General features: G+C 47.3%; 1 protein-coding gene across 1 annotated transcript in view; it reads right to left on the bottom strand.

Annotated features, from left to right (window-relative positions):
• Window positions 1-8,985: 8,985 nt before the first annotated feature.
• WNT3A (Wnt family member 3A) overlaps window positions 8,986-25,150 on the bottom strand; it is a 93,059-nt gene continuing 76,894 nt past the window's right edge. The window contains exons 3-4 of the mRNA XM_083876470.1: window positions 12,940-13,205; window positions 8,986-9,838 (exon numbers count right to left, since the gene is read on the bottom strand). Of these exons, the coding sequence (XP_083732596.1) occupies window positions 9,359-9,838; window positions 12,940-13,205 (746 nt within the window). The 3' untranslated portion in view covers window positions 8,986-9,358. The remainder of the gene's footprint in view (window positions 9,839-12,939; window positions 13,206-25,150) is intronic.

Genomic DNA, 25,150 nt, shown 5'->3' with positions numbered 1-25,150 from the left:
CTTGTTTTATTTTATTACTAAAAGGATCTGGGGGGGGTTAGTAGCATGTGTAAGCTGAGAGTAACTGAGATGTCCACTCATTTCTTAGTTTTCCCTATTAAGGTTCAAAAAAAAAAAAAAAAAAAAAAAAGAGAAAAAATAAATTCTTGCTCAAACCTGGTGAGGCAGGCAACACAGCTTAACAAATAGGCTTATCTCAAGTGCTCTTTAATAAGAATGTTTATCATTTATTTCTGGAAAATATGCTGAGCCCGGAATGCTGAAAGCTCTCCGTGGTGTTTGACCTGTGTGGTTCAAAGCCAGGCATGGGGGGTGTTTTTTGGGAAGGGATATTTTGTCTGGGGTGTCCCAGTGTGCTGCCCACCTCCCTTCCCAGGGAAAAGCTGATTTTCATTTATAGATGTGTTCATTTAGAGCTTTTGTAAGAAAATAGATTTCTCTAGAATTTGATTTATACCAGCTCAGGTCTGTGGTTTAAATAACTAGGATAAATCTCTGGATGTGCTAAAAATCCCCCTGTCAGTTATAAAGGAATCATCAAGATTGGTTTTAGACGAGGTTCTTGGTCTGTGAGGGATAAAGCTGGGTGGCTTGAAACTCTCCTGATATGAAGGCCACAGGGATTCCTGTGGGACCTGATCCATTCCTGTTTGAGTGGGGTGGGAGGAGAACAGGGACAGAGCCCCTGGAAATGCTGCCCTGTCCCCACTGCAGCCAACCCACCCCCATCCAGCCAAACTGAAAATTCCAGAGAGGAGCTGTGCTGCTTTCTGGATCCACGAACCCACTGCCTCTCCTCACTGAGGACAGAAGGATGGGAAAGGCTGTTCCAGGGTTCCTTTTGGGAGCAGATTTAGCTGCACACAGCTCATGGAAGGTTCAATGAAAGGAACATGGTTTTCCCTATTTTGCTGTCAACAGTGTCTTCCCCCTAATTGTATCCTTGCAATCTATTCCTTTTTCCAGCACAGCTGCAGCCTTGGGAGCTGCAGGACTGTCCAAGAGGCCCCCAACCTAAATTAATAACAGAGGAAGGAAGGAATTATTGAAATTGGCAAAACACAAAATTTCTTAGGGCCTTCCAGAGACATTGTGAAAACTCATCCCTTTGCCATTTTGGAGTTTTATTGCTCTGGAGGAAGCAACTGTCCTGGTGATGCTCAGCTGAGAAATGGACTCGTGGCATGTTAAGTGGATTTGTTTTATTCAAAATTTAATATTGTGGTATTATTTTATTTATTTATTTTATATTTGGGTTGTCACCTCCCACTGAAGCTGTGCATGGGTTAAATGGTGACAACACAGGTGACGTCTCTTCTTCCAAAGCACACAGCTCCTCTCCTAAAAGAGGAAGGAATATTTATTTCTTATTTCCCCCCAGTTGAATTTCAGCCCATGATAGGAAATACCATCCAGTCAAAACTACAGAACAGTGGGGAAAAAGCACCCAAACGCAGGTTAAAATTAATGCTTTTTTTTTTTTTTTTAATTTTCATTATAAAGTTAACACATCTATCAAACTTAACTGGTAACAAAAAACAGTTACAAGACATTGCTAATGTGCTGTCAGTAGAAAATAGGGTAAAAAGCCAATGAGGTCACAAGCACAACAGCAGAGCAACAACACTGTCCCGATGAGTTATTTCCGCAAATATATACTCTTACTAATATATACATTTATTCATAAAATAAATAATCATAAAAAAATCATCAGACTTAACAAAATACTGAGAGAGAGGGAAAAAAAAAAAAAAGGTGACAACTCCTCTACTTTGTACAATAGCTTTGGAATTCCAGGTTGTATCATACATGCAATCTGTACACGGGGGTGCTGGGGTGGGGTGAGGAGGGCAGGGGTTACAGACAGTGATGGAGCTTTGAAGAGGGCGATGTAATCAGGCAGACAGTCTGTGGGAAGGGAGAGCAACAATGAAAAAAAACCAAAAACCCACTCACAAGAAGGTACTTGTCCTTGACTGCTGGACAAGCATGTTTTGTACCGTGGGGGGAATCCCCTGGGGCAATACAGGTTTGTGTTTTGTGTCTTCCACGCTGCTGGTGGGCTTGTCAGAGAGTCCAAAGCTACGACAGGTCTTGCTCGGGCAGGTTTTGGTCCTGGGAGGGACAGAAAGTGATGCCACAAAGGGGTTTGATGGAGTGGGTCCCCCACTGGGATGAAGAGGTGAAGGCTGAGCTGCCATCAGGACAGGGACTGTGGGACAGCCAGGACTACACCAGAGACTCGGGAGAATTTTATCTGTACAGAAGTTTTTTTGGAGTTTTTGGGAGGCTGGCTTGAAAAGACTCAGGCCTCTTGTGCTTTCCAAGCGGGAGCAGCAGGTGGCAAGTGTTGGGAAGGAGCTCTGACACCATGGTGACATCCCTCAACACCATGGATGACACTCAGCTGCTTGCTCAGCCCATGCCTGTGGCAGGCCTGCCTTCAGGATTTTTTGGTGGAGTGGAATGAAAGGAGAGAAATAAATAAATAGTAATAAATAATAAGAAGAAACTTGGAAAAGAAAGGGAAAGGGGGAAAGCTTCTCCTCACACTTTCCCCTCTTCCATGCAGGGCTGTCCAAGACCTCCCTTGGTGTGCAGAACACGTGTGAGAAAAGAGACAGAGGAGGAGATCATGTGGAAAAGACCCTTGTGGCTTCAGGAATTTTCTCTGTCTGGGTGGTGTTCTCCTAAGGCCAGGATTCTGCCCGTGGGTGACTTGGTGGGACCTGTCCATTTCCATTATTTGTTCCTCAACAGGAAGAGCAGAGATGCTCCCTGGGGGCCCAAACCATGACAAACCTGGCAGTGAAGTGGATTCAAATAATTATTTTTACAGAATAAGTCCACCTCTTGCTCCCCTTGAGACACTTGTACCTGACTTTTTTTGTCAGTTTAAGTGAGAAGAGAATTGAGACCATGAACAGTTTTCCACCTTGGAGAATCTAAAGAGATTTTGGAATGTGAATTGGGATCCTGCTCATGGATAAAGACACACACACTTGTGGATGTCCACAGGCCTGTGTCTGCATGGGACTCAGACATCTAAACACCCATCTCTGATGGAGAAGCATCTGCATGGATCTGTCAGATATGCCCTGAGATTTAAGGGAAGCCCACATTCTTCCAGAGGAGCTTTTAGGAGCCAGTGGGGTACCCTGGAGCATCCCAGATGGCTCTAGACACCTATTTCAATAATTTAGTTCAGCCCTAAACGCTGAGTTTAGGCAAATGGAGCCCATAATTTGGCTTGTATGGGGGTTGAAGCACCTTGCACACATGTAGATACCTGCCTTGAAGCATCTAACTTTGTATTCCAAACCCCACCGTAGGTACCAGTGCCTGGGAATCAACTATTGGCCTCTTGTTTGTGCTTGAGAAAAATCTCCTCCTCAAAGGTGGAGCTGCACCAAGGACCCCTCTGGAAAATGCAGCAAAGTGGGAGCAGATGACTTGTCCAAGCCCATGAAAACACAGGGAGGGGTCAGGAATGAGGACTAAACCCCCCTTCTTTGAAAGGAGCCTCCATTTCCCACCAAACTGAAGAATCTGCACCCCACAGCTGTTAATGGAGACCTGAGCTGGAGGGTGAGGAGCTGCAGGTCAGGAACTTTGCTGGAGAAGACAAGAGAGGGCAGGAAACAGGAGGATGGAAGGGTTAAGCCGTGAAATAAAACAATTCAGCCAGATGCCACTGCTGCTTCCAGTGAGAGAGGGGAAATATTAAAAAAAGAGATACTCCCATAATGAGAAGTCACTACTAAAATAGCCAAGATTCAGCTTGGAAGAAGGTAGAAAACAGGAAACTATAGGTATGAAAAAGAGATCTTGTCCTGCCCACCTTTTCTCCCATCATCCCACACTCTCTTACATCTTCTCATCCCAACATCTGCCTGAGTTCAGGGATGACAGATCTGAGCAAACATCCCCCTCACCCTGTCACTGCCAGCAGGGTGATCCTTTCCCCTGCAGCCTCAGCCCTGCAGCAGGACTCTGGAAGAGCCAGGAGCTGTTTTTCCCCTGTGGGCAGCCCATGGAAGCAGGTGGAAAGGCTGATACCTGCAGGGCAGTTGGATTTGGTGCCTTTCATGGGCCTGTTTCCATCTTCCCGAATGGATTTTGTTAAAGCATCAAGGGAAGTCTGGAGGAATTTCCATAGTGCAGATCCCAGGGCTGGATTCACAGCTCCCAGCTCCTGCAGAGTGCTCATGCTGCAACCCTGAATGTCCCCAACAACATCAAACACCAGATTTTCAGCACTGAAACCAATCTTTGAAGCTAAAAGAAAAAAAAGGTGACCCAAAGCTCAGAGTGTTTCTCCTGTATATGAATTTAAGGATGGAGGCACGATAAGAATATGAACACACATGACAGATTCAACATAATCCATGGACATTTCTATGGCAATATATCTGAATGCAGTGAAAACACCAAAATATTTGAGATTGAGAGGCAGAAGAGATTGTTTTCTGAGGTTTGTCAATACAGAAAACCTGCAATGCTCAGCTTAGACGACAGCACTGCAGGGCTGACGTGGTCAGTGGCCAGTGACTCAGGGATTTCTGTGCCATGTTGCATTTTGTGGTGTGGTTGTCTCTGCAATCCCCTCCAAAAAAATTAAACCCAGACTGCCTTAGTTCTGTGCATGGAGCTTCCCATGAAGACTGGAAGCATTTCTGGAGACTTCAAAATGTTTTGGGGAAGTGCTGGGCACGGCACTCAACTGAGAGAGACACACCGGGGTCAAGCAACAAAAATGTTATGCACTTCCTTCCCCATAGTTTCATTTTTCTCTTGAGAATGAAAAGCCCCAAAATTCTAAAATTAAACCAAACCAAGAAAAAAAAAATAAAACCAAAACAACCAAAGTCCTAAACTTTCCATTTCTTTCATAGAAAGAAAAGAGATGAGGCCAAATTCGCCCCTCGCAGGTAACTCCACTGTCTTTAATGAGCTGGATGTGGAACTGATGGGGCCCATCCGACCCATCTGCTCAGCTAAAGGAGAGGTTGGATAGCAGCATGTGAGAGGATGGAATTATGGTCCTTTTTTACTTTTATTTTTTACATCTGTTCCTTTGTTGGGTGACAGCTTGTCCCTTTTCCCCGCTCCTGCCAGACACACCCCTGGTCCAAACCACCTGCCTGAGGACAAACCTCACCACTGGACACTGAAGGGAAAGGACACCAGGTGAAGATGGCCAGCTCCCATTTGTGGGAAATGAATGAGGTTTTCCTTTTGACTATAAACTGGAGCATTACACTGAGGTGGGGCAGAAAAACCATTTCCAGAGAAGAGCCCAATTCAACTGCCTGCACAAAGAACATCTCGGGTCATTTTAAACAACCAGCAGTCTCTGACTGCTCAGGTTTATGATTTGTGTGGGTCTTAGGCCATTGAAACAACATCTGGACCCCAAAAGAACATCGTAGGGCACCCATAATATGTCACCAGATGTTTATATTATTGGGTGAAATGCCATGACCCTTCCATAGGTAAGGCCCTGCTGTTTTCACAGGAGAACCTGAGGCACAAGGCAGCTCTGGGTGGTATTTAGACCATCTCCTATAGGGAAGGATGGCACCTCCCTCATCACTGACTGAATTTTTCTCACCAGTGCAGTGGAAACCCTGACTGGAGACACTCAGTGTAGGCAGTGGAGTGGGATCTCAGTTCTCCAATGACACCTCCTGAATTTATGTGTGGCAGTGAGCAATGGCCCAAAGCCCCTCTCTAAAACCATGGGGTGAGACACAGGCCCAGCTCCCAGACCCCTCACAGGCTCTTTTCCCCCCTCAGGGATGGGCAGAGGCAGACCCAGGGCTGGCACCCACCTGGGGTGATGAACAGAATTCACGCAGGCATTTTTCATTGACTTTAGTAGCAGCTGCTCAACCCCTTACATTGTGTCATCACAGAGATGATTAATTACACAACAAACCCAAACAAATACCCATTGGCTTCATTAAAAACCCCTTGAACGGGGAGTCCCCAACCACTGAGCTGGTTCCAGCCTGACCCCAGCTTGGAGGGAAGGAGCACAACTTCCAGCACATCTCAGATGATGATCAGGTTGTGGCTTCACCTCCTTGACTCACGCTGGACTTCACATCATCAGTCTGGACCCATGGAAGAGCTCATCATCTGCTCTGAGCTCAGCAGCTGAAGTCAGAGATACACCCAGAGGGCACTTAACCAAACATAGGTGCCATCCTAAGTGTAATGAATCACCTTCTGGATTTGTTTCTTGCCATTGATCTCAGCAGAAAATTAGATAAATAGACTAGACCAGATGAAGTAAATCCCACTGTTGCAGTCAAAAATTGTTCAACTCTAGAGGCAATTGCTCAGCAAATGCCCAGTTTCAATTTTTTTCCCCTCTGCTTCCCAAAAAGCTTCACCTGCTGGTGATGCTGGGCTTGTTCTGGTGCAAAAGCAGAAATGGTGGATGTGAACATGCTGTGGATGGGCTGGGGTCAAATTCCAGCTCCCACAAATGGAAGTCAAATCCTCCAACCCATTTCTTCATTGGTGTGATATAAAAGAAAGAGTTTGAAACCACTTGGCTTAAAAATCTTAAGGTAAAACCAGTTGTGGGTGTGACCCTGCTGAAGTCAATGGATTGAAGAGACCGTGGCCTGCAATGATTTGAATTTTCACTGTTGGGTCACTGTTTATTGACAGAAGTTCCTGGTAGGACGTGTCTGACATCTCTCACTGTGGCTGCTTGCACTGCATCATATTAAGTAAATCAGATGTATCTTCCCTTATCCCATCTTCTCCAATTTATCAATGTCTTCCACCCCATACATGCCTTTCTGAAGGATTTACTTTCTTGACAGATTGTGTTTGAATGTTGGTTATAAGTACAGTCTCCCCCTGCAGTGGCTTCCTTTTCTATTTCCATGACTAAGTTTTCCTTTTCTCCAAGACTGCACTATGAAAATCAGCCATGCCTCCATTAATTGATCTTTATTTAAGTTTTCAATGATCTATTGTCTTCTCCACTTGTTGTGTGCATCAATGGGATGCAGGATTTACACAGACAGATATCACAGACTGATCTTCTCTCCATATTTTTCTTTGCTTCTCTTGATCTCCTCTCTCCTTCTCTCTCTTCTGCTCTCATTTCACTGCAGCTTTTTTCTTTTTTTTTTTTTTTTTTTTTTTTTTTTTTTTTAATCCAAGGCACTTATTGAAGTGCCTCCATCAATAAGCAAATCTTGCTTGTGCCCTTGGGCACAGCCCTGAGACAAATGGGTGATGCATAAACTGCACCAGCCTAGGAGTAGTCCCAGGAGACGCTGTGACTCAGAGCCAGTCCTCGGAGGCATCATTTCCTCCTGTTTTCTCTCTGATGGGATTAAGCTCTGTTTGTTCCCTTCTTCTTCTTCTGAGTACTCCCTCCTTTGGTTCCCGGGAAAAGGCTGACACGCAGAGAGGAGCGCTCTGATTTCTCTACAAAGATTTCCAGGAGTGAACCAGCCCGACAGCCATGATCACATTGCCATGAAATGGGAATTAACTTGTGCCCCATTCCCCTTCCTGTGCTGAAGAGACAAAATAAACACCAATCCATTGTCCTTTTTGCAGGAGAGGAACCCAAAAGCAGGGGTAAGGCAAAGAGGACACAGGGCAAGTGCATCTGGGGCTAAAACAGGCTGTGACTCCATGCTTGGTTCACCCCTCCTTTATCCCAGTATTGACCAGGAATAACCCAAGCCGGGTTACAGTGCTGTAAACACCAAGGTGATGGGCTGAGTTCATATCTTATACCCTGAAGGAAGTCCTGATTGCCCATGGAGGAGGTGAGACCTGTTTCTGTAAACTGTGATCCTGATCTGGAACTGGAAGCAGAGCAACATGCAAAGATGGGGAGTCAGGGGTGAGCAGCAGAGATGGGCCAGCACTGCAAAGCTGGGATTTGGCTCTGTGTCCAAGCTCACCCAAACCCTGGGCTGGTTCAGACTCTGGAGTTTGTCCATTTTAACCTGTGCCACTTTTGTATGTGGGAATGGCTGTAGGAAGTAGGTGTGGAACAAGGTTTGGCTTGAGTCTGAGTCTGCTCCAGCTTGTGGGGTGTGGTGGTGACGGTGGGTTTGTTCACCCTTATGTAGATTAATGGTGACAATGAGTCCTTCAGATCCATGTTCCCAACACACCTGTGGGCTCAGGCTGTGACCAGATGCCTGGGAAGCCTGCATGAGGTGCAGAGAGTGGATGAACTAAGTGCACTTTCCACTGCTGGAGATGGAACTCCCCAACGAGGTGGGAAGAGTGAACACTTTCCCTTTCCATCCTTTGCCTGGGGGGCTGAGGAGATGGATGTCCTGTGCTCAGGAGTGAGTGTCCAGCCCCAGCGGACTCACTGTTTCCAAGGAAGACTCACTGGCTGAGCCACTGGGGATCTCCAGGCTGGAGATCTGGAGCAGCATTCCCAGCTGTGGGACTGGGTCCTTCTCAATGCACACACTGAGTCCTCTTCACTTCACACACAAGACACTGAACTTCTCCATACTGTGCCCATCACCTGTGTGCCAACAGGGCATTTACAGGAGTCATCAGCAGTTTCCTCTCTTTCTCTCCCTCCTGTTTCCCCTCCTTCCCTTTCTACAGATGTCACGGAATCCTATGTCAAATCTGGCAGAAGCTGCTACTCTAAAAACTTCACATCAAGAGCTTGCCCACTCTCCAGCTCTGTTAGAGGTTCATAGACTTCTCTGGTTCCAAGGCAAAAGCAAAGAAGTAGTCATGTCCTTTATTAAAAAAAAAAATCCTTAATTTATCTGCTTTTATTTCTTTTGCTGCTGTTGCTCATATTACACAGTCTGGCCATTTGTGTTTGCAAGAGACATCTCTCAGAAAGCTCAGTGCTGCCATTCAGCACAGCCACTGCCTGGCTGAGGGAAGAGGAGATGCTTAGGAAGATGCAAGTCTTTCAAAGGACACTTAATCACACGAGTCACTTCAGGTGGGTGAGAGCAGAGCAAATCCATGCTTTTACTAATGCTCTTCTTTCCAGCTCGGTGTCATGGGCTGATGGAAAAAGCTGCTCTCCTGCCGGAGGGGGCAGAACTTGTGTGACTGCCAGACGCACCTCAGGATAGCCCAGAAGTCATCAGACCTATTCTATCCAACCAGTTTTAGCCTTTTATATTTTTCATTATTTTTATTTTTTTTTGTCCAGTTTTTTAAAATCCTTTTAATATCAAAAAAAAAAAAAAAAAAAAAAAAAAAAAGAGCAGACTTCTCTCTCATGTCTGCAACCTCAGAGGAAGGTAGGCTCGAAATCCGTTTCTCCACTCGGAGCCCCGGCGGAAAGGGTTTGTTGGTTGGTTTTTTTTTTTGTTGCTCCTCTTTATTTGCACGTGTGGACGTCGTAGACCCGTATGCACTCCTGGCAGCGGACGTAGCAGCACCAGTGGAAGATGCAGTGACACTTCTCCTTGCGTTTCTCAGTCCTGGTGTTGTGGCCGCGCCCGCAGCACAGGAGGTCACAGCCATCGATCCCGTGCGAGGTGACATTGCAGATCCTGTCGCGGGTGCCGAAGGAGCCCGTCTCAGGGTTGGGCTCGCAAAAGTTCGGCGAGTTCTCGTAGTAGACCAGGTCCTTCTCGGTGGGGGCCTTGAAGAAGTTGTATTTGGGCCGCAGGGTCTCCACCCAGCCGCGGGACTCGCGGTGTTTCTCCACCACCATTTCCGAGGCGCTGTCGTACTTGTCCTTGAGGTAGTCGCCGATGACTCTGAAGTCAGGCTGGGACCACCAGCAGGTCTTCACTTCGCAGCTCCCCGACAGCCCGTGGCACTTGCACTTGAGGTGCATGAGCTCAATGATAGACTGCCAAAGAGAAGAGAGGCAAAGAAGGAACATGTTAACCTGACATTAAAACACTTACGATGTTCTATCGCAATAAGATACGAAATAAAGATGTTTGATTTTCGTCAGAAGGCAGTAGAAATCAGAAATTCTTTACAATTTATTCAGCCCTTTTATAACATGCTGCGCTAAAAAGTCACGTTATTGATCCATAGGGCTGACACCTCTCCCATTGGCTCAGTTACAGAAATAGCAAACAACACCTGTTGTTATAGGAAAGGAATATTGTTCACACAAGGTTGTTTTTGGGGAAAAAGAAAACTGTTGAAAAGTTTCTTTTGGGAAGAGCTCAGCAATTCTCAGGCTCAGAAAATATCGAGCCCACAACATTCTGCTGCTTAGCCATGATTTTACAAAGAATTATGAATGTTTTAGTAGATATATTTATCCTCCTGTGAACAACAATCCCCCAGTCAATGCCAGGCTCACTGTTGGGTCTAAGCCTTAAAACTTTTGTCCTTCACAGTTTTCAGTGACTAGTTCTGATTTCCAACTCAAAATTAAGTATTTACCACAAATTTTCACCAAAGAGGTTTCTGAGCTTATTAACTTCTGTCTTATCAATGTTCATGTGGGAGTTTTGCTGTGCTGTCACCCAGGAAAAGAAGTCAAACACATCTGGGCTGAGAAGCAAAGAATATACAAAGCTACTCAAACAATGCCTTCATAAATGAAAAATGCAGCTTTTCTGATGGAAACAAAAGGAACATGAAATGTCCTAACTATCCAGAACAGAACTCCATCCTTTACATATGTTTCCTGTTTATTTAAGGTTCAAGCCTTGCTACTTTCAGAAACTGAGAAGGAATTTATTTTTATTTTGAAGCCAGGGTTATGATTTCTCTAAAATCATTTCAAAGGAAAAAAAAAATTAAGAGCCCAACTTTTGATTTGAAAAGTTCAGGCTTCAACACAAAACACTTTCCTGGGATAAATGGGAGGGTGAATACTGATCCCTTGTTTTTTACCTCTTATAAAATAAGTTTAAATAAATAGAGGTGTTGCCCTCCAGTACTCTGAGGTGGGAGACAACCTTATGCAACAGCTTGATAATCTGCATTTTCAGAGTGATCAGCAAATTTCTGGGTACGTGAACAGGCGAGTGCCAGCCTGAGCCCCAGAGATTTGTCATGAATCAGCACCTTGGTGTTCACCAGGTGCTTTCCTGCGTTATTTACGGAGTATCACCCACCACAAAGCAGGTTGTAATTAGCCATGAGAGAGAACCACAGGAGGTTTGGTTTGTATAATCACCCTGAACTTAATCAAAACTCCTGGCGGGGTGGTGGGGCTGGAGTTCCTATGGGAACCAACATGGAACGTTGCCCGTGGCTCAGGTACAGCTGGAAGCACTCGAGTGTGGAGGCCTGGAGGAGCTGTCCCATGGGTGCTGGCAGGGTGAGGATGGAAAATACCAGTGCTTTCTGAAACAGGTCATGGTGTGACATCTGCTCTCTAATCTCTGACAGCTGTAAAATGTCCTAGAAGATCTCAGCACCAAGGAACAAGGAGTAAAAAAGACCTCTGCAGGCCTGTGATCACAGGGACGTCTGTTGGGTTTTTTTCCCCCAAGGATTCTCAGTTTAAAGCAAATCCTCACTTTAAAGGAAACCCCTCCTTTCCACTCTACACAGCTTCTCCCCAGCCCTCTTTTTCCCACTACATATCCCAGTAACTGCCACCAGCACTGCCCCATCCCTGGAGGTGCCTGGGATGATTTAGGCCAGAGCTGGAGGAAACCACATTATTGCTTGTGGTCGTCTCCACTGCAGACAATTTTGGTTTCTGGTGGTATTTCCCTTCTAAAAGTTGTATTCCAACAGCTCTGCTGTGGTGTGAGGTGGGAGAACACCACTGGGAATTCACAGGATCCACATCAGGAGCTCTCAGGAAACCCCAGCCTGCCTGAGGACAAATGTCCCAGTACAAATGTCCCTCTGGACTTGTGCAAGACCTTCTGCTGAGGGGATAAGACCACATTAACCTGTTCTCTGTTATCTCAGAGAAGCTGTGGACTAATCTCTGTTAGGAAGGGCTTTGTGGCTCAGTTTTACAAATTGTTTCCCACAAATTAATTTTTTCTGGCATTTATGGGCTATTCTTGAGATGAAGAATAAAAAGGAATATCCCCTTTTTGGGATTATTCCACCTAGGGAAAAGATTCATTGTGTATGAGGCAGATTTTGTGCTTTCTTTTCCCCCACATGTTTTGTTCCAGGACTGTTTGAAGTAAAAACAGCTTCAGGGCATGATCCAAGTTTAATCAGGAGGCACCAGAGTCATATTGCCTCTAATTTTGTTTAAATACCTCCTGGGAAATGGAACAGGGTAGAGAAGATGGGCTGTGGGGATAACTCTCCTGCTCTTCTCCTCCCTCAAGGCTGCAGAGAAGGGGAATGGACAACTGCACTCAAACTTCAGGTGCCCCACAGTCAGTGGAAGGGAACAGGCACAATTAGGACATCATTAACTCAGTTAATAACTCTAATCATGGAATCACAGAATGATTTGGTTTAGAATGGACTTCAAAATTGTTCAGTTCCAACCACCCTGGAATGGGCAGGGAGACCTTCCACTAGACCAGGTTGCTCCAAGCCCTGTCCAACATGGCCTTGGATACTTTCAGGAATGGGGCATCCACAACTTCTGTGGGTAGATATCCTCATAAGATGAGATGAAATTCCATCCTAAACCTGCCTTGATCCATCCTCTATAAAAGAGATCTGGACAGCTGACTCCAATCTTCACTCCATCTGTGTGGGTGAATTTATGTGGAGCTTTCACAGATCAGGCACATTGACCTAGAACTATCATACGACAGGTGTTACCATTTTGTGATGTAAATTTACTCAGATTTACATCTTTTGAGTCCCCTTAATTCCCTCTCAATATTTAATAGTTCTGATTGGCAAACGGTTTCTTTCCTGGGGAGAAATATATCCCGTGAAAATGCGAACCTTCATTTCTCAGAATACTTTAGGCCTAGTCCAACTCCCACCAGTCAATTACATCAGGTAAAAAAAACAACAACAGGAAAAGAGGTGAAACTTAAATGCCCTTACGGTCCTTCCAGCCTCGTTGTTGTGTCTGTTCATGGCCGAGCGGGCGTCGGGTCTGTTCTCCCGGGCGTCGGCGAACTCGCGGGACACCATGCTCCCGAACTCCACGTCCTCACTGCAGCCTCCCCACTTCCAGCCCTCTCCAGGAGAGCCTTTGTGGCGCGTGTCACACCCGCAGATGGTGGCCGAGCCCTCGGCACAGGATCTGGTCACGGCAAAAGCCACCCCGGCCGAGGCGATGGCGTGGACGAAGGCGGATTCCCTGGTGGCTGTGGGAGAGAGAAGGCAGTGAGTAAAAAGGGCCAGCAGAGGATGGATTTGATCAGTCCTATGAGCATCTTCTCTGGAGGGCATGGCAGAAGGCCAGGAAATCCTCTTCTCCTGTGGTCTGGCTTGGATCTACTCCAAAAGATGTTTTCTTTCGCTAGGAAATGAAGCTCCTGTGCAGGCAGGACCAGGCTTGATGCAAGGCCACTGAGGTCAGCCAAGAAGTTCTGACTGGGGTCATCCTCAGGTCTTTGGAGAAGGCCATGGGTACCACAGAAAGCTGTGCAAACCTGAATTTCAGTGGGCACACGGAATATTCTAGGTGGTGTTGCACCACACAGCCAGGCCCTGAGCCACGGGTTTCGCTTCAGACACGCAGGACTTGGGAATGTTCCCAAAAAAAGTGGAAAATGCAGGTTTACACTTAATGACAGCCTCATGCTTTACCTCATGCTTTACCATGGTTTAATGACAGTCAATGCACCCCACAGCCAAGCCTTGAGCCACAGGCTTCACTTCAGATGCACATGATTTGGAAATGTTCCCAAAAAAATGGAGAATGCAGGTTTACATTTAACAACAGCCTCATGCTTTACCTGGTAGTAGCACCAGCACCAGATAAAGCTCCTCTTCCTTGAAAGGGAGAGGTGCAGGTGGCTGGAAGGTAGGAAAATCCCAGGATGGTCACATCCTCAATCCTCAGGATGTAAAACCAAACCTTGTCCCCACCCTCCATTCCTTTTTCCCCCACCGAGGCTGTGCCTCCCTCTCAGTGACAGTGCTCAAGGTGCACCTTGCACCTGCCCCGAATTTTCCTTACTTGCCTAATTAAGGTCCCTGGCAAGGGGACTGGAAATGAGCTTTCCTTTTCTGCCCATTGCCTCAGGGCCAAAAGATGTCACGGTTAAGGACTGAGGAGTTTTAGTCTTTGTGGAGAACTTCCATCCCAGGGAGAGGTGGACAGGGAAGGCTTTCCTGGCTGCCAGTGCTTTTTCCACACCGTGCCAAAATGAAAACCAAACTTTTCAAACTGCTTTGCAAGAGGAGAAGACCCCAAGATATCGATTTTTATTTCCCTTTCTCCTCGCAGTTTTGATTTCTTCACTCACCAGAAATGACCCTGCAGTTCAACACCACCCCTCAGAAAACACCACTGCTTTCTGGCTGCAGCAAAATGAGATTTTTTTCCATGAACAGAGCTGTTCTCAAACCCTTGAGGTAATTCCAAGCAGACAAAATAATTCTGATAACTGGCCTCTCTTACCTCCTGTAAAATTCCCCATTCACCTCATGCTTATAGACCAGTTATCACTGAAATTGTGTTGTTTCTGACACTTTTCAGATGATCCCACTGGGCCGTTGAAATATGAATTCATCCATAAAGGCACAAGGTCACATTTTCATCTGATGCAACTTGACCAAACCTTCTACTGAGCTTTGTATCAGCTGACTACTCAAAAAACCACACAAACCTTCCCTGCGCTTTATTTTGCTGATCTGAGCTTTCCCTGGGCGTTTTGGCTTAATCTTTGCCTTCCAGATGCTCCCAGGCTTTACTAATGTGAGGAGAGTTTAATGCAGCAAGCCAAAAAAGTCAACATGTTTTCGGGGAGCAATCCCAACTGCGGGGCTGGATTGGAGGCTTGAGCAAGAACTCGAGCTTTGCTTTGGGAAGGCTACCAAAGACAAGAATATGCAAATCCCACACAACCTGCATGAACTTACAAGCTGGAGGGATGAGCAATGTCCTGGAACGTGTTTGTCAGGGCACTTGGGGAGGTTATTAAGTCACCGAGGGCTACAACTGAAAAAAAAAAGGGAAAATGAAGGAACCCTCAGGTCCCCAGAGTGATTTTGAAAAACCCGTGTTCAGCATCTGTCCAAGCCTGGAGGATCCCAGCATCCTGCAAATGATGACCACGCAGTTCTTGACTGTGAAAGTTCAGCTTTGAGCATGAACAGAAGAGCCCCATTCAAACAGGAATGAGGACTCTGCATGTTGTGTTTTCCTAAATCCAGCTGGGATCCAAAAACCAAATTTTGGGGGCAGAGAACTTCATATGAGGACTTCAAGGACATTTTTGACCAGTCCTGGAGTCTCTGAAAAATAAAAGGCTTCTCACAAAAGCCAGTGAGATGAAGTTGTTGGGTGAATGCCATTATAATGCCATATATCTCTCTGGCCAGAGAAAGGCTCACACACCCTCCACATCCTCTCAGTGTGGCCCAACTGATCTTGAAACCTTTCCATAAAATCACAGAATGGTTGGATTGGAAGGTCCTTAAAGGTCATGTAGCTCCAACATTCCCAGTTTTCTACTCAGGGCTCCTTTCACCCCATTCTCCACCCACCCTGTGTTTGGGATTGGGATTGGCCTGACCCTTGTGCAGGACCCTGTTGAGCTTCCTGAGGTTTGCATAGAGCCCCATCTCCAGCCTGCCCAGCTCCCTGGGGATGCATCCCCTCCCTCCAGCCTGTGGCTGCACCACTCAGCCTGGTGTCATCAGCAAACTGGATCCCACTGTCCATGTCACCACCAGACAGTGCCAATCCCAACACCAGCCTGGCACCCTGATTTTTCAGCCTTCTGATATTTTCACATTTCTACTGGAGCTTTCTCACAAAAACAAAGACTGATATTTTGCAAATAACACATTCCTTCCAGGGGGAAGGACAAATTGATGAACTTCTAAGTCGATCACTGGGGTCATAGAGGTGTCACTCTCGTCTCCCAATCCCTGAACTAATTCCAAACCCTATAAAAACCCCAAATCATAATAAACTTCCTCTTGCTCCCCTCACTTCTCAATCTGATGGGTGAGTGTGGTTCTTTCGTGTCCTCTAGTGACACCGGCCCCCAAGGAGCACCACTGCATCTCCTGGAGTGCCACCATACAGGTAACTCCTCACCCCCCAGGTGCTCCATCCATCAAATCCAGGTTATCTCCAATTTAGAGACAAGGATGATGTGCTTTCCTCTGACTATGATTAAACCAAACATTCCTTGGTTGGGTCAGCTCTGATCCCTTGGGAATCTTTCCCACCCCTTTCCTCTGCTCAGGAGATATTTGATCCAGGCCTTTGGCTTGTTGGGAAGGTGCTGTAGGTTCTAAGCTGATGTTTGCAAACCTCGTGGAGACCTCTTGTGCCTTGCCAAGCTTGGACCAAAAATAAAATGTCTACAGCCATGGTGTAAGTGCAGGAAAACCTCTCCTGTGTGGATGGGAGAGGGGTGGCCTTGGCTTGGGAGCTCATGATTTGTGGATCCCAGCTTGGATTCAGCAGGAGCCTTCAGCTCAGCACAGAGTTGTTTTTTTTTCCCCTGTGCATTCCTCTCACTACAATAAAAACCTGGAGAGGCTGGGGCATGTCCAGGGAAGGGAACAGAGCTGGGGAAGGGTCTGGATCACCAGGAGAGGCTGAGGGAGCTGGGAAAGGGGCTCAGCCTGGAGAAAAGGAGGCTCAGGGGGGACCTTGTGGCTCTGCACAACTCCCTGACAGGAGGGAACAGCCAGGGGGATTTGGGATCTGCTCCCAGGGAACAGGGACAGGAGGAGAGGGAACGGCCTCAAGTTGTGTCAAGGATTGGACATTAGGGAAATTTGGATATTTGGGTTGGATATTAAGGAAAATTTCTTCACTGAAAGGGTTGTCAGGCACTGGCACAGCTGCCCAGGGCAGTGGTGGAGTCACCCGGAGGGATTTAAAAAGATATGGCACTTAGGAACGTGGGATACCAGTGCTGGCTTCATCTTTGGGCTCAGTGGCCTTGTTGTCTTTTACAAACTTCAGGATTCTCCAATCCAATGACTCTGTCCAGGGGCAGAACTCACCAAACCCCAGGGAGCTCCAGGCCCACCAAACCCAGGGAGCTCCAGGCTCACCAAACCCAGGCAGCTTCAGGCAGCACAGCCTGGACAATTCCCGTGTTTTCCAGGACTTGGCCACAGCCGAACCATCAGCTCCAGGCAGGCAGTTCGAGCTGTAGAGACCAAACCCCAAATCTCATGTCCATCACCTGAACTCCCCACAGCTGAAAGGGCTGTTGATGGGATTTGCCTTAAGCAGCACCAATTACAGCGAACTCTTCTCCTCTTCCCAGAAAGCGCCCGGTGCCTTTTACAGCCTGGATAGGACATAATCACTCCTTTGCTTTTGAAATGCAGCCGCCACTTAGGAGCACACAACAGGAAGCAAATCGCGTTTGTATCTGATGGTAACTACCTGGGGAATGTAGGCAGGCAAGGCAAAGGAGCCGAGATCTGGCCCCGGGGCATTGAGGGAGAGGAGTTTTGTCTCTTGAGAAAGTCTCCTTTAATGACTCCTCTGCATTAGGGCACAGGGTTTAACATCTCCCACCTCCCCCCTCTAAGTTAAGGCACCGGGTTCAATATTGACGCAGATGGAGCCGTGCCACGGTGTGAATCACGTCCTGCCACCTCCCCAGCCATGGGACTGTCCTGGTGAGCAGCCCCGACCCTGCCCCGGCTCGGGAAAGGGTTTTGGGGATGTAGCCCCAGGCGGTGATGCCGCAGGAATGGAGCAGGAGTGGATGGAGATGGAGATAAGCAGGAGGAAAGCATGCACTTGTGATGGAAATGAGGGGTTATTAAGGTGCCATATAAAAATGCGAGAGAGATCGGGCGGAGATAGCGGGGAAGTGCCCTGTGTTTGTCAGGTCGCCTCGTTCCTCTCCGGGTGGTTTTGGGAGAAGGAGCAGTGGCTGGTTTAGGGCTCAAAGGAGCTTCTGGAAAGTCATCTGGTAGGAGGAGGATAACAGGGGCAGATATCTCACGGGCAGGTTGACTTCAGAGCGTTTTAAACCACTTTTGGTCACCAAAACTCCTTTAATTCCTGCCTGCTCCTGAGTTTCCCTGCAGGGCCCAGAGATTGGAATATCTGGTGCTTTTCCACAGTTCCCTCTCCATTCTGGGGGGATTGAATATGACTGAAAAAGTGCTGAGACTTACAGAGAGCCTTTAGAGGTGTCCCCAAGTCACTGGTCCCTTCTGGAAAGAGTTTCCTAAGAAGCACAGGCTGAAATCTGAGAAAACTGAATGTCCCCTGAATATCCCGTGCAGAACCTCTCTGACCACTTGTCCCACCACCAAACCCGTCCTGAGATGCAAAAACCACTTGGCTGAGTAGTTTAATTTTGATAACCCAAGAGGCCCGAGGATGATGTGACCTAAGATTTGCTTTCCTGTTGTGACAGGGCTGGTTTATGTGACTTTGGGCAAATCCTTTAGTCACTCTGTGCTTCTGCCTCCTTATCTGCACACCCCAGGACAATCCTGCTTATCTCCCCGGGAGTCTGCAATGCTAAACTCGGTGATGTCTTCAGAATTGTAGGCAAGGAGGAATTGGAGGGTTCTCAGATTGTGGGATGAGGAAGGCAAATGAATGACTGCATGAATATCTCATCTTTCCAATACGTGAAAACTGCTCTCCTCTGTTCTTCTGCCCAGACAGTGACTTATTTTCCCTGGATGATGAAATGATTAACCCCAGGTCAGGCAGGTATCCCAGATGGACTATGGCGATGCAGTAGGATGAATATAATGGTTTATTTTGCTCTGAAAAATCCCTTTTTAACCACATCTGTACTGCAACACTGAGCCCTGCTGTCCCCATTCCTGACACCCTGAATCTTTCCTTTCTGAAACAGAGTGAAGCACTGACTTAGTGCCTTTTTGGGCTGGATAATGTATAAACAACATGGAAAAGTGTATAATTGTCCCAGACAATGAGGGAAAGAATTCCCAGCCACATCTGCTCTTGAGGAGAGGATCCTGCTCCCTGTTCCATGATTTGAGAAGTGTGGCTGTGAGCCCTGAATTTCTGACACCTGCTGGAGTGCCCTTGGGAGAGGCAATTTGCTAAAAATGGAGTGAAATAGAGGAAATTATTTATCTGTTTAGCAGGACTGTGGGGAGGAGTCATGCTGACTTCTCTGAGTTTCGTTTTCCAAAGCCAAAACCCCACAGAAAGGTTCCTCTGGCTCCAGCTGCTTGAGACACCCACCTTTGAGGGGTGGAAGGTGCAAAGGCTTTCCAACGTTTTTCTGATAGAAATTGTTCCCTCAGAACATGAGGGAATGTGAGAAAGGGTTTCAATTCCCTCCTTGGCTCGAGGGGATATAAACCCACAGCTGTCAGTTAGGATTTGCACAACAGTTGACACTGCACTGACTCTGGATTAAAAGGGGAAAAACCCGACCAAATAAACTAAATAAACCCTAAGAGCTAAGAAACTGGAAATAAAGCTGGGAACAACCTGGTATTTCTGGTATTTGGAGCAGCACAAACCCAGCCTTTTACACTGGGGGCCTTTCCTAGCTCAGTTTTCCCTGGTTCCTCTGGTCCTCCCTGCACATCAGGCATTGGAAGGTGTTGTCCAGTGGAAAAAGGTGGTGAGGAATTTGTGAAGAGCTTTGGAAACCTTTGACTGAGGTGAATTTGGGTTTTGAAGATCCCCACCCAGCTGCTCTCAGCACTCTGTGCTCTCCTCCTCAAGCCCATCAAGGGAGAGACACTTTCCCTGGATGTGGGAGCAGAGCTGTGCCCTTCCCTCCTGGGGAGGGTCACCCAAAAACACCCCCATGAAGATAAACCAGAAGGGTTCGAAGGAAAGCTCACACTGCATCACTTGGGATGAAAAAGAAGAAATCCCAGAAAGTATTAAAATACCAAATGAGCTCAGTTTGTTGAGTAGCTGGTGGCCCCTGGGAAAAGGAGATTCTGTAGGCTCTGCCAGCCTTGCAGGCACAGCTGCTTTCTGAACAGCAGGAGAGAAATCACACAGGGACTGGTGAGTCAGAGCTCCCAGGATTTGCAAAAGCACACGGAGGCATCACTGCTGGCTTATACCAACACAAATGGCATTGCCTGCTGGCCCCAAAATCCACGTGCAGGAGGAGCAGGGCAGCCCAGCCTGTCCCAGATTCCAGCTGAGGATACTCCAGTCCCTCAGCACAGCTGGGCTCTGCTAAACCAGCAGATACCTGAAAAGCCAAAAACTGAGAACTCAGGATATGAGGGTGATGTTCCCCACCTTTGGGGTCTTAGGAGAGAGACTTCTCAGTAGGAACTGTTGAACTAAAATAGAGATAATGGTGTTAAACTAATAAGATCCAGACAAAAGGAAGTGATTTTTTTATGATGAGGGTGGTGAAGAACTGGAACAGGTTGTCCAAAGAGGTGGTGGATGCCCCATCCCTGGAAGGAGCCAAAGTGAAATTAGGTGGAATTTTGAGTGACCTGATCGATTGGAAAGGTGTCCCTGCTCAGTGGAGGGGACTTGGACTAGATGAACTTTAAAGGTCTCTTCCAACCCAAACCATTCCAAGAAATGAAGGTTCACATTTTCACAGGACATATTTCTCCCCAGGGAAAGAAGCGAAGGTGGGGAAAAAGAAAAAAAAAAAATAAAAGCCTTTTTTTTTTTAAGTGATCACCAAGCAGGAAATCATTTGCCAATCAGAACATTAAATATTGGCCCAGCACCAGGGGAAGGCAGAGAACAGGGAACTCATTGGCACTGGCTGACAGATCCATCCACAGACTGTGCCCGAGTGCTGGAGGGGATCAAGTGTCATTCCCATTGCAGGGAGGAAGAGGAGGAGGAGGATGAAGAGGAGAAGGATGAGGATCACAAGGGTGTCACAGCTGCTGGGACCCTGACAGTGCTCAAGGGGAAAATACTGGGAACGCTGGAAACCAAATATTGGCTCTGGCAACCTCGGAGGCAGCTGAGCTTCTGTTTCCCCACATTCCTCTCAATTATAGCAAGAGAGGATCCCATCTCAGATAAAAAAAACAGAAAGGTTTAAAGCCTGGCTTAAAAGCCTCCATAAGCCTGGCTCAGCCTCCAGCTTCCCTCTGGAGAGGTCCCTGTTCCCAGTGTTCCCATTTCCCTTGACCCATCCTCACCACCTGCAGCACCTCAGACCTGGCACCTCCTCAATTTCCCCTTTTCTCCTGAAAAGTGGGTCCTTATCCCACACTTGCTGTTTGCTTCCCACCCATTAGCATGGAAGTTGTGGCCTTGAATGGGCTCAGCACGAAGACTATAAAAGTAGGGGACAGGTCAGGATTCCTGAGATCTTTAAAGCTTTTGTTTCTTCCCTTGGTGTCACTCCCAAGCCTAAACCACCAAATGTCCTGACCCTGATTTTCTGCTCAAGCTCAGCAGCCTCAGCCAGGGAACCCTTGTGGTTACTCTGAGAAGACTCCAGAGGCTTTGGGAAGGTCAGAGCCTGATGGGGTTCATGTGCTGCACAAAGGGCCTCTCTGGACAGGATTGACTCCAAAACCCTGCCTCAGTTTCCCTGTTTGCAAAGAAAATGGGCAGAAAGCTCATCTTACACTCTCCAGCCTGAGCTTTGGGCACCATTTCAGCCTGCAGCATTCCACAGGGGTAGGGAAAAAGACAGGAGTTTTCTCCATCAGGAGTGATGCTGATTCTGGGATCACTGTTTATCCATGGGGCCTTCCAGGAGAACCTCAGCACCTCCAGCCGCCCCTGGGCTGAGCTGTGGTCATCTCATTGCAAAGGGATGGGACTACAGGACCTTTAAATGTCCCTTCCAACCCAAACTATTCCATTATTCCATGACATTGGGGACTTTCTAACCAGTGCCTCATCTGGTCACAGGTCTTGGCAGCAGCTCCAGGATGTTCCAGAGCAGCTCCACGTTGCACTAAGATGTGTCCAGAGTTACATAAATCCCCACCAATCTTATCCTTGATTACTTGATAACTTTTAAACAGCAGCAGAGCCTAAATGGGTGCCTGGGATCCCTTGGATGCAGAAGGATCACTAATTGCATTCCTCAAAGATCTCTTTGTAAGACTGCAAACAGAGAATCACAGAATCACAGAATGGTTTGGATGGGAAAGGACCTTAAGATGGTCTCACCCCAACCCCCTGCCATGGGCAGGGACAACTTCCACTATCCCAAGTTACTCAGAGCCCCATCCAGCCCAGCCTTGAACATTTCCAAGGGTGGGGAGTCCACAACTCCAAGTCTCCTGTACAGACTGGCCTGGATGATCTGGAATAATTCACCAGAAACCCAAACTCCTGCTGCCACTGCCTGTGTCCAGGCTTCTGTCACATCCCCTCCTCTTCAACAACATTCCCATCTCTCCTTCCCAAACCTAGGGAAGCCCACTCTGCCCTTGGGGGGCTGCAGGTAACCAAGGTTTTCCCTGGAATGGGATGAGGGTGGCTCCAAGAGCAGCTGCAGCTCTAAGAGAAACTCAGCACCCACAGCACAGCAGGCGATGCCAACCAGGAGCTGCCCCATGGGCTCTGTGTGACACCACAGCCTGTCCCCTTCCCCACAGAGAGCCCTGCCAGCCCCGTGCCCAGCTGATTCTTGCACAGTTTCTCACCAAAATCCAGCTCCAGGGTTTGCTTGGCTTTTTTTTTTTAACCAGTTGAAAATCAGGCCCATAAATGCAAAGCCTTATGCAAATGCACAGTAACAAGAAGTTAACCACACTTTTGCATATCTGAAAGGAAAGGTTAGGTTTGGGTCCCATCTGTGTTTTGAGCGGAGTTCTGATTGAGTTCTTGTTTCCTCTGAACCAGCTGTGCTAGTGTCAACACATCCCAGGGAAGATGAAAGGCCCTAAAAAGACATTTGATCAGATTAGCTGTGATTCAGCTCATTGGAGGGAAATTATTAAATGGGCAATTCCTGCCAGGGAACATGAAGGCGATACAGATAAGAGGGAATGTTGGATTGGAGGAGGTTGGATTAGCACAGCTTGTAAAATCCTGAAGGCCAAGTTTCCCCAAAACATCTGAATGATGGGGTTTTCTTTTTTCTTTTTCTTTTTCTTTTTCTTTTTCTTTTTCTTTTTCTTTTTCTTTTTCTTTTTTCTTTTTCTTTTTTCTCTTTTTATTCTTCTTCTTCTTTTATTTTTCTTCTTCTTCTTCTTCTTCTTTTTTCTTTCTTTTCTGTTTTCTTCTTCTTCTTCTTTTCCCTTTTTATTTTTCTTTCCCTTCTCACTTTCTCTCTGTTGGCTGCTCACGGTTATCGTTGCACCAGAGCTCAACAGAGCCGCGACCTCCAGCGCAGTGCTCAAACCTCCAAACCTTTCTGGCACTTCCAAACCTTTCAGGCTGTACCTGAAAAAGGCAGAGCTGGATTGCCAGACTCCAGGGCAGCCTGCAAACATTGTGCCCTGGGTTTGGGGCCGGTGGTCCCTCTGAGCCACCTGAGCCCAGGGTGGGCTGAAGGCTGGAATGTTCTCCTTAATTAGCCACTGTCAAAACAACCCCAGGTGATCTCGCAGGTAACCAGACCCCTCAAGACAGGCAAATCAGCGGGACAGTCTGGTATCTCAGACCCTGAGTCTGATACCTGCAAAGCAAACACCCCCTTATCTCTCTCTCTATCGCCTTATCTCTCTGCTGATCTAATTATTACCGTGGATGTTTCCCTGCCTATCCCCACTGAATGTTTTATCTTTCTGTTGGCTTGGTCGTGTGTGAAACGCTCGGGTGGCATCCGATCCCCCCATCATGATATCCCAGAAATGCCTTCTCCTGAATATTCCATCGTCCTGGAGCAGCAGCAGCCCACAGGTCCTCTCGGTCCGCCCCGAATTACCCCGAGCCCTGGTCTCCCCAACATCCCTGGGAGGCTCTGGACAAAAGGAGGCTGTGTGCCAATCGGGGGCTGATTAGCAGAGATACAGGGCGCTCATTGTGGCAGGACAGAGTCCTTAATGAAAGGGGAAGGACTGGGGTGAAATTCTCTGGGGGGCTTTGCAGGTTAAAGGATCACTGGGGGGGGGTCGCTCCTGGCCTCAGGGGGGGGGAAAAGAAATAAAAAATAAAACAAATAATGCAAAAAAAGAAGGCAACCCCCAAAGACTGCCATGCAAAACAGCCCCAACGGTCAGAAGGATACAGGGAAGCAAAAAAAGAAAAAAAAAAAGGAATATAATTGTATTCTGTTATCAAGAAGCAACATGGTGGAACAAAAGGATCACCCTCGCCCACCTGAGAATGGAATGTGAGGCTCCATTTCGCTGCTCTGATCGCATTTGACAGCCCCCCTCGAGACTGCCTGGTTGGTATGGCAAATCGTCCTTATTACCTGCTGGGGTGAATGAATCCCCCTTTGTGCTGCCACTGTCACGCCGCATTAGGTTGACAATGGCCCGAGATATTTTATATGAAATTTGCCCTCACTTGTGATTAGCCAGCACCAACTAAGTCATAGCAACCTAGAACTATGCATTGGCCGGGCCCCGTTGTCGGCCGAAAGGGAAATCCCTATTCAAATGGTTTAATAAAACAATCTAAAGGGCGTGTGAATCGTGAAAAGCATTTTCACTTTTCTCTTTAGCTTAATCTCATGGTCGCTGGGATATTGTGCTCCGAGCAGACCCCAGCAGGGTGTGGGCTAAGGTCCCCCATCAACTTCTTTTACAGCCTCCTTTTTCTGCGAGTTAATGATATACCGGTGTGATTGCCTCCCGCAGCAAGAAGAAACACGCATTTGATGAAAAGGATGGACCTCCTAACACATCCTAAATGGCAACAATTTCTCATCCAAAGGTCACAGGTCATAACCTGGATTTTGAATCACCACCCAGATCTTTTTCAAAGCCGCTGCTAAAGCCGGGGGGATTCGGCGAGGCCGTTTTACACACACACACACTGAGACACGGCGTTATCTCCAGAGGTTCCTGCTCCCCTTGAGTCCTGAGCTTAGTGCTGGGAAACAATTGGATTTTTTCCCTGGTTTGGGGCTGCAGTTTGCTGCTTTTCACTTCCTTCTCAGCCCTGGGGAGAGGTGGGCAATGCAGAGATGTGTAGTCCCTGAAGGGTCACTTGGAGCTCAGCAAAGCACCACCTTTGCTTGAATCACCCGTTCACCCCAAACCTGTCACACTCCCAGCACCAAACAACACCTCCAGCAAG

This window comes from Zosterops lateralis (genome assembly GCF_965231275.1).
Source record: "Zosterops lateralis genome assembly, chromosome: 1".
Lineage (NCBI taxonomy): Eukaryota > Metazoa > Chordata > Aves > Passeriformes > Zosteropidae > Zosterops > Zosterops lateralis.
This window is presented reverse-complemented; position numbering and strand designations above follow the sequence as displayed.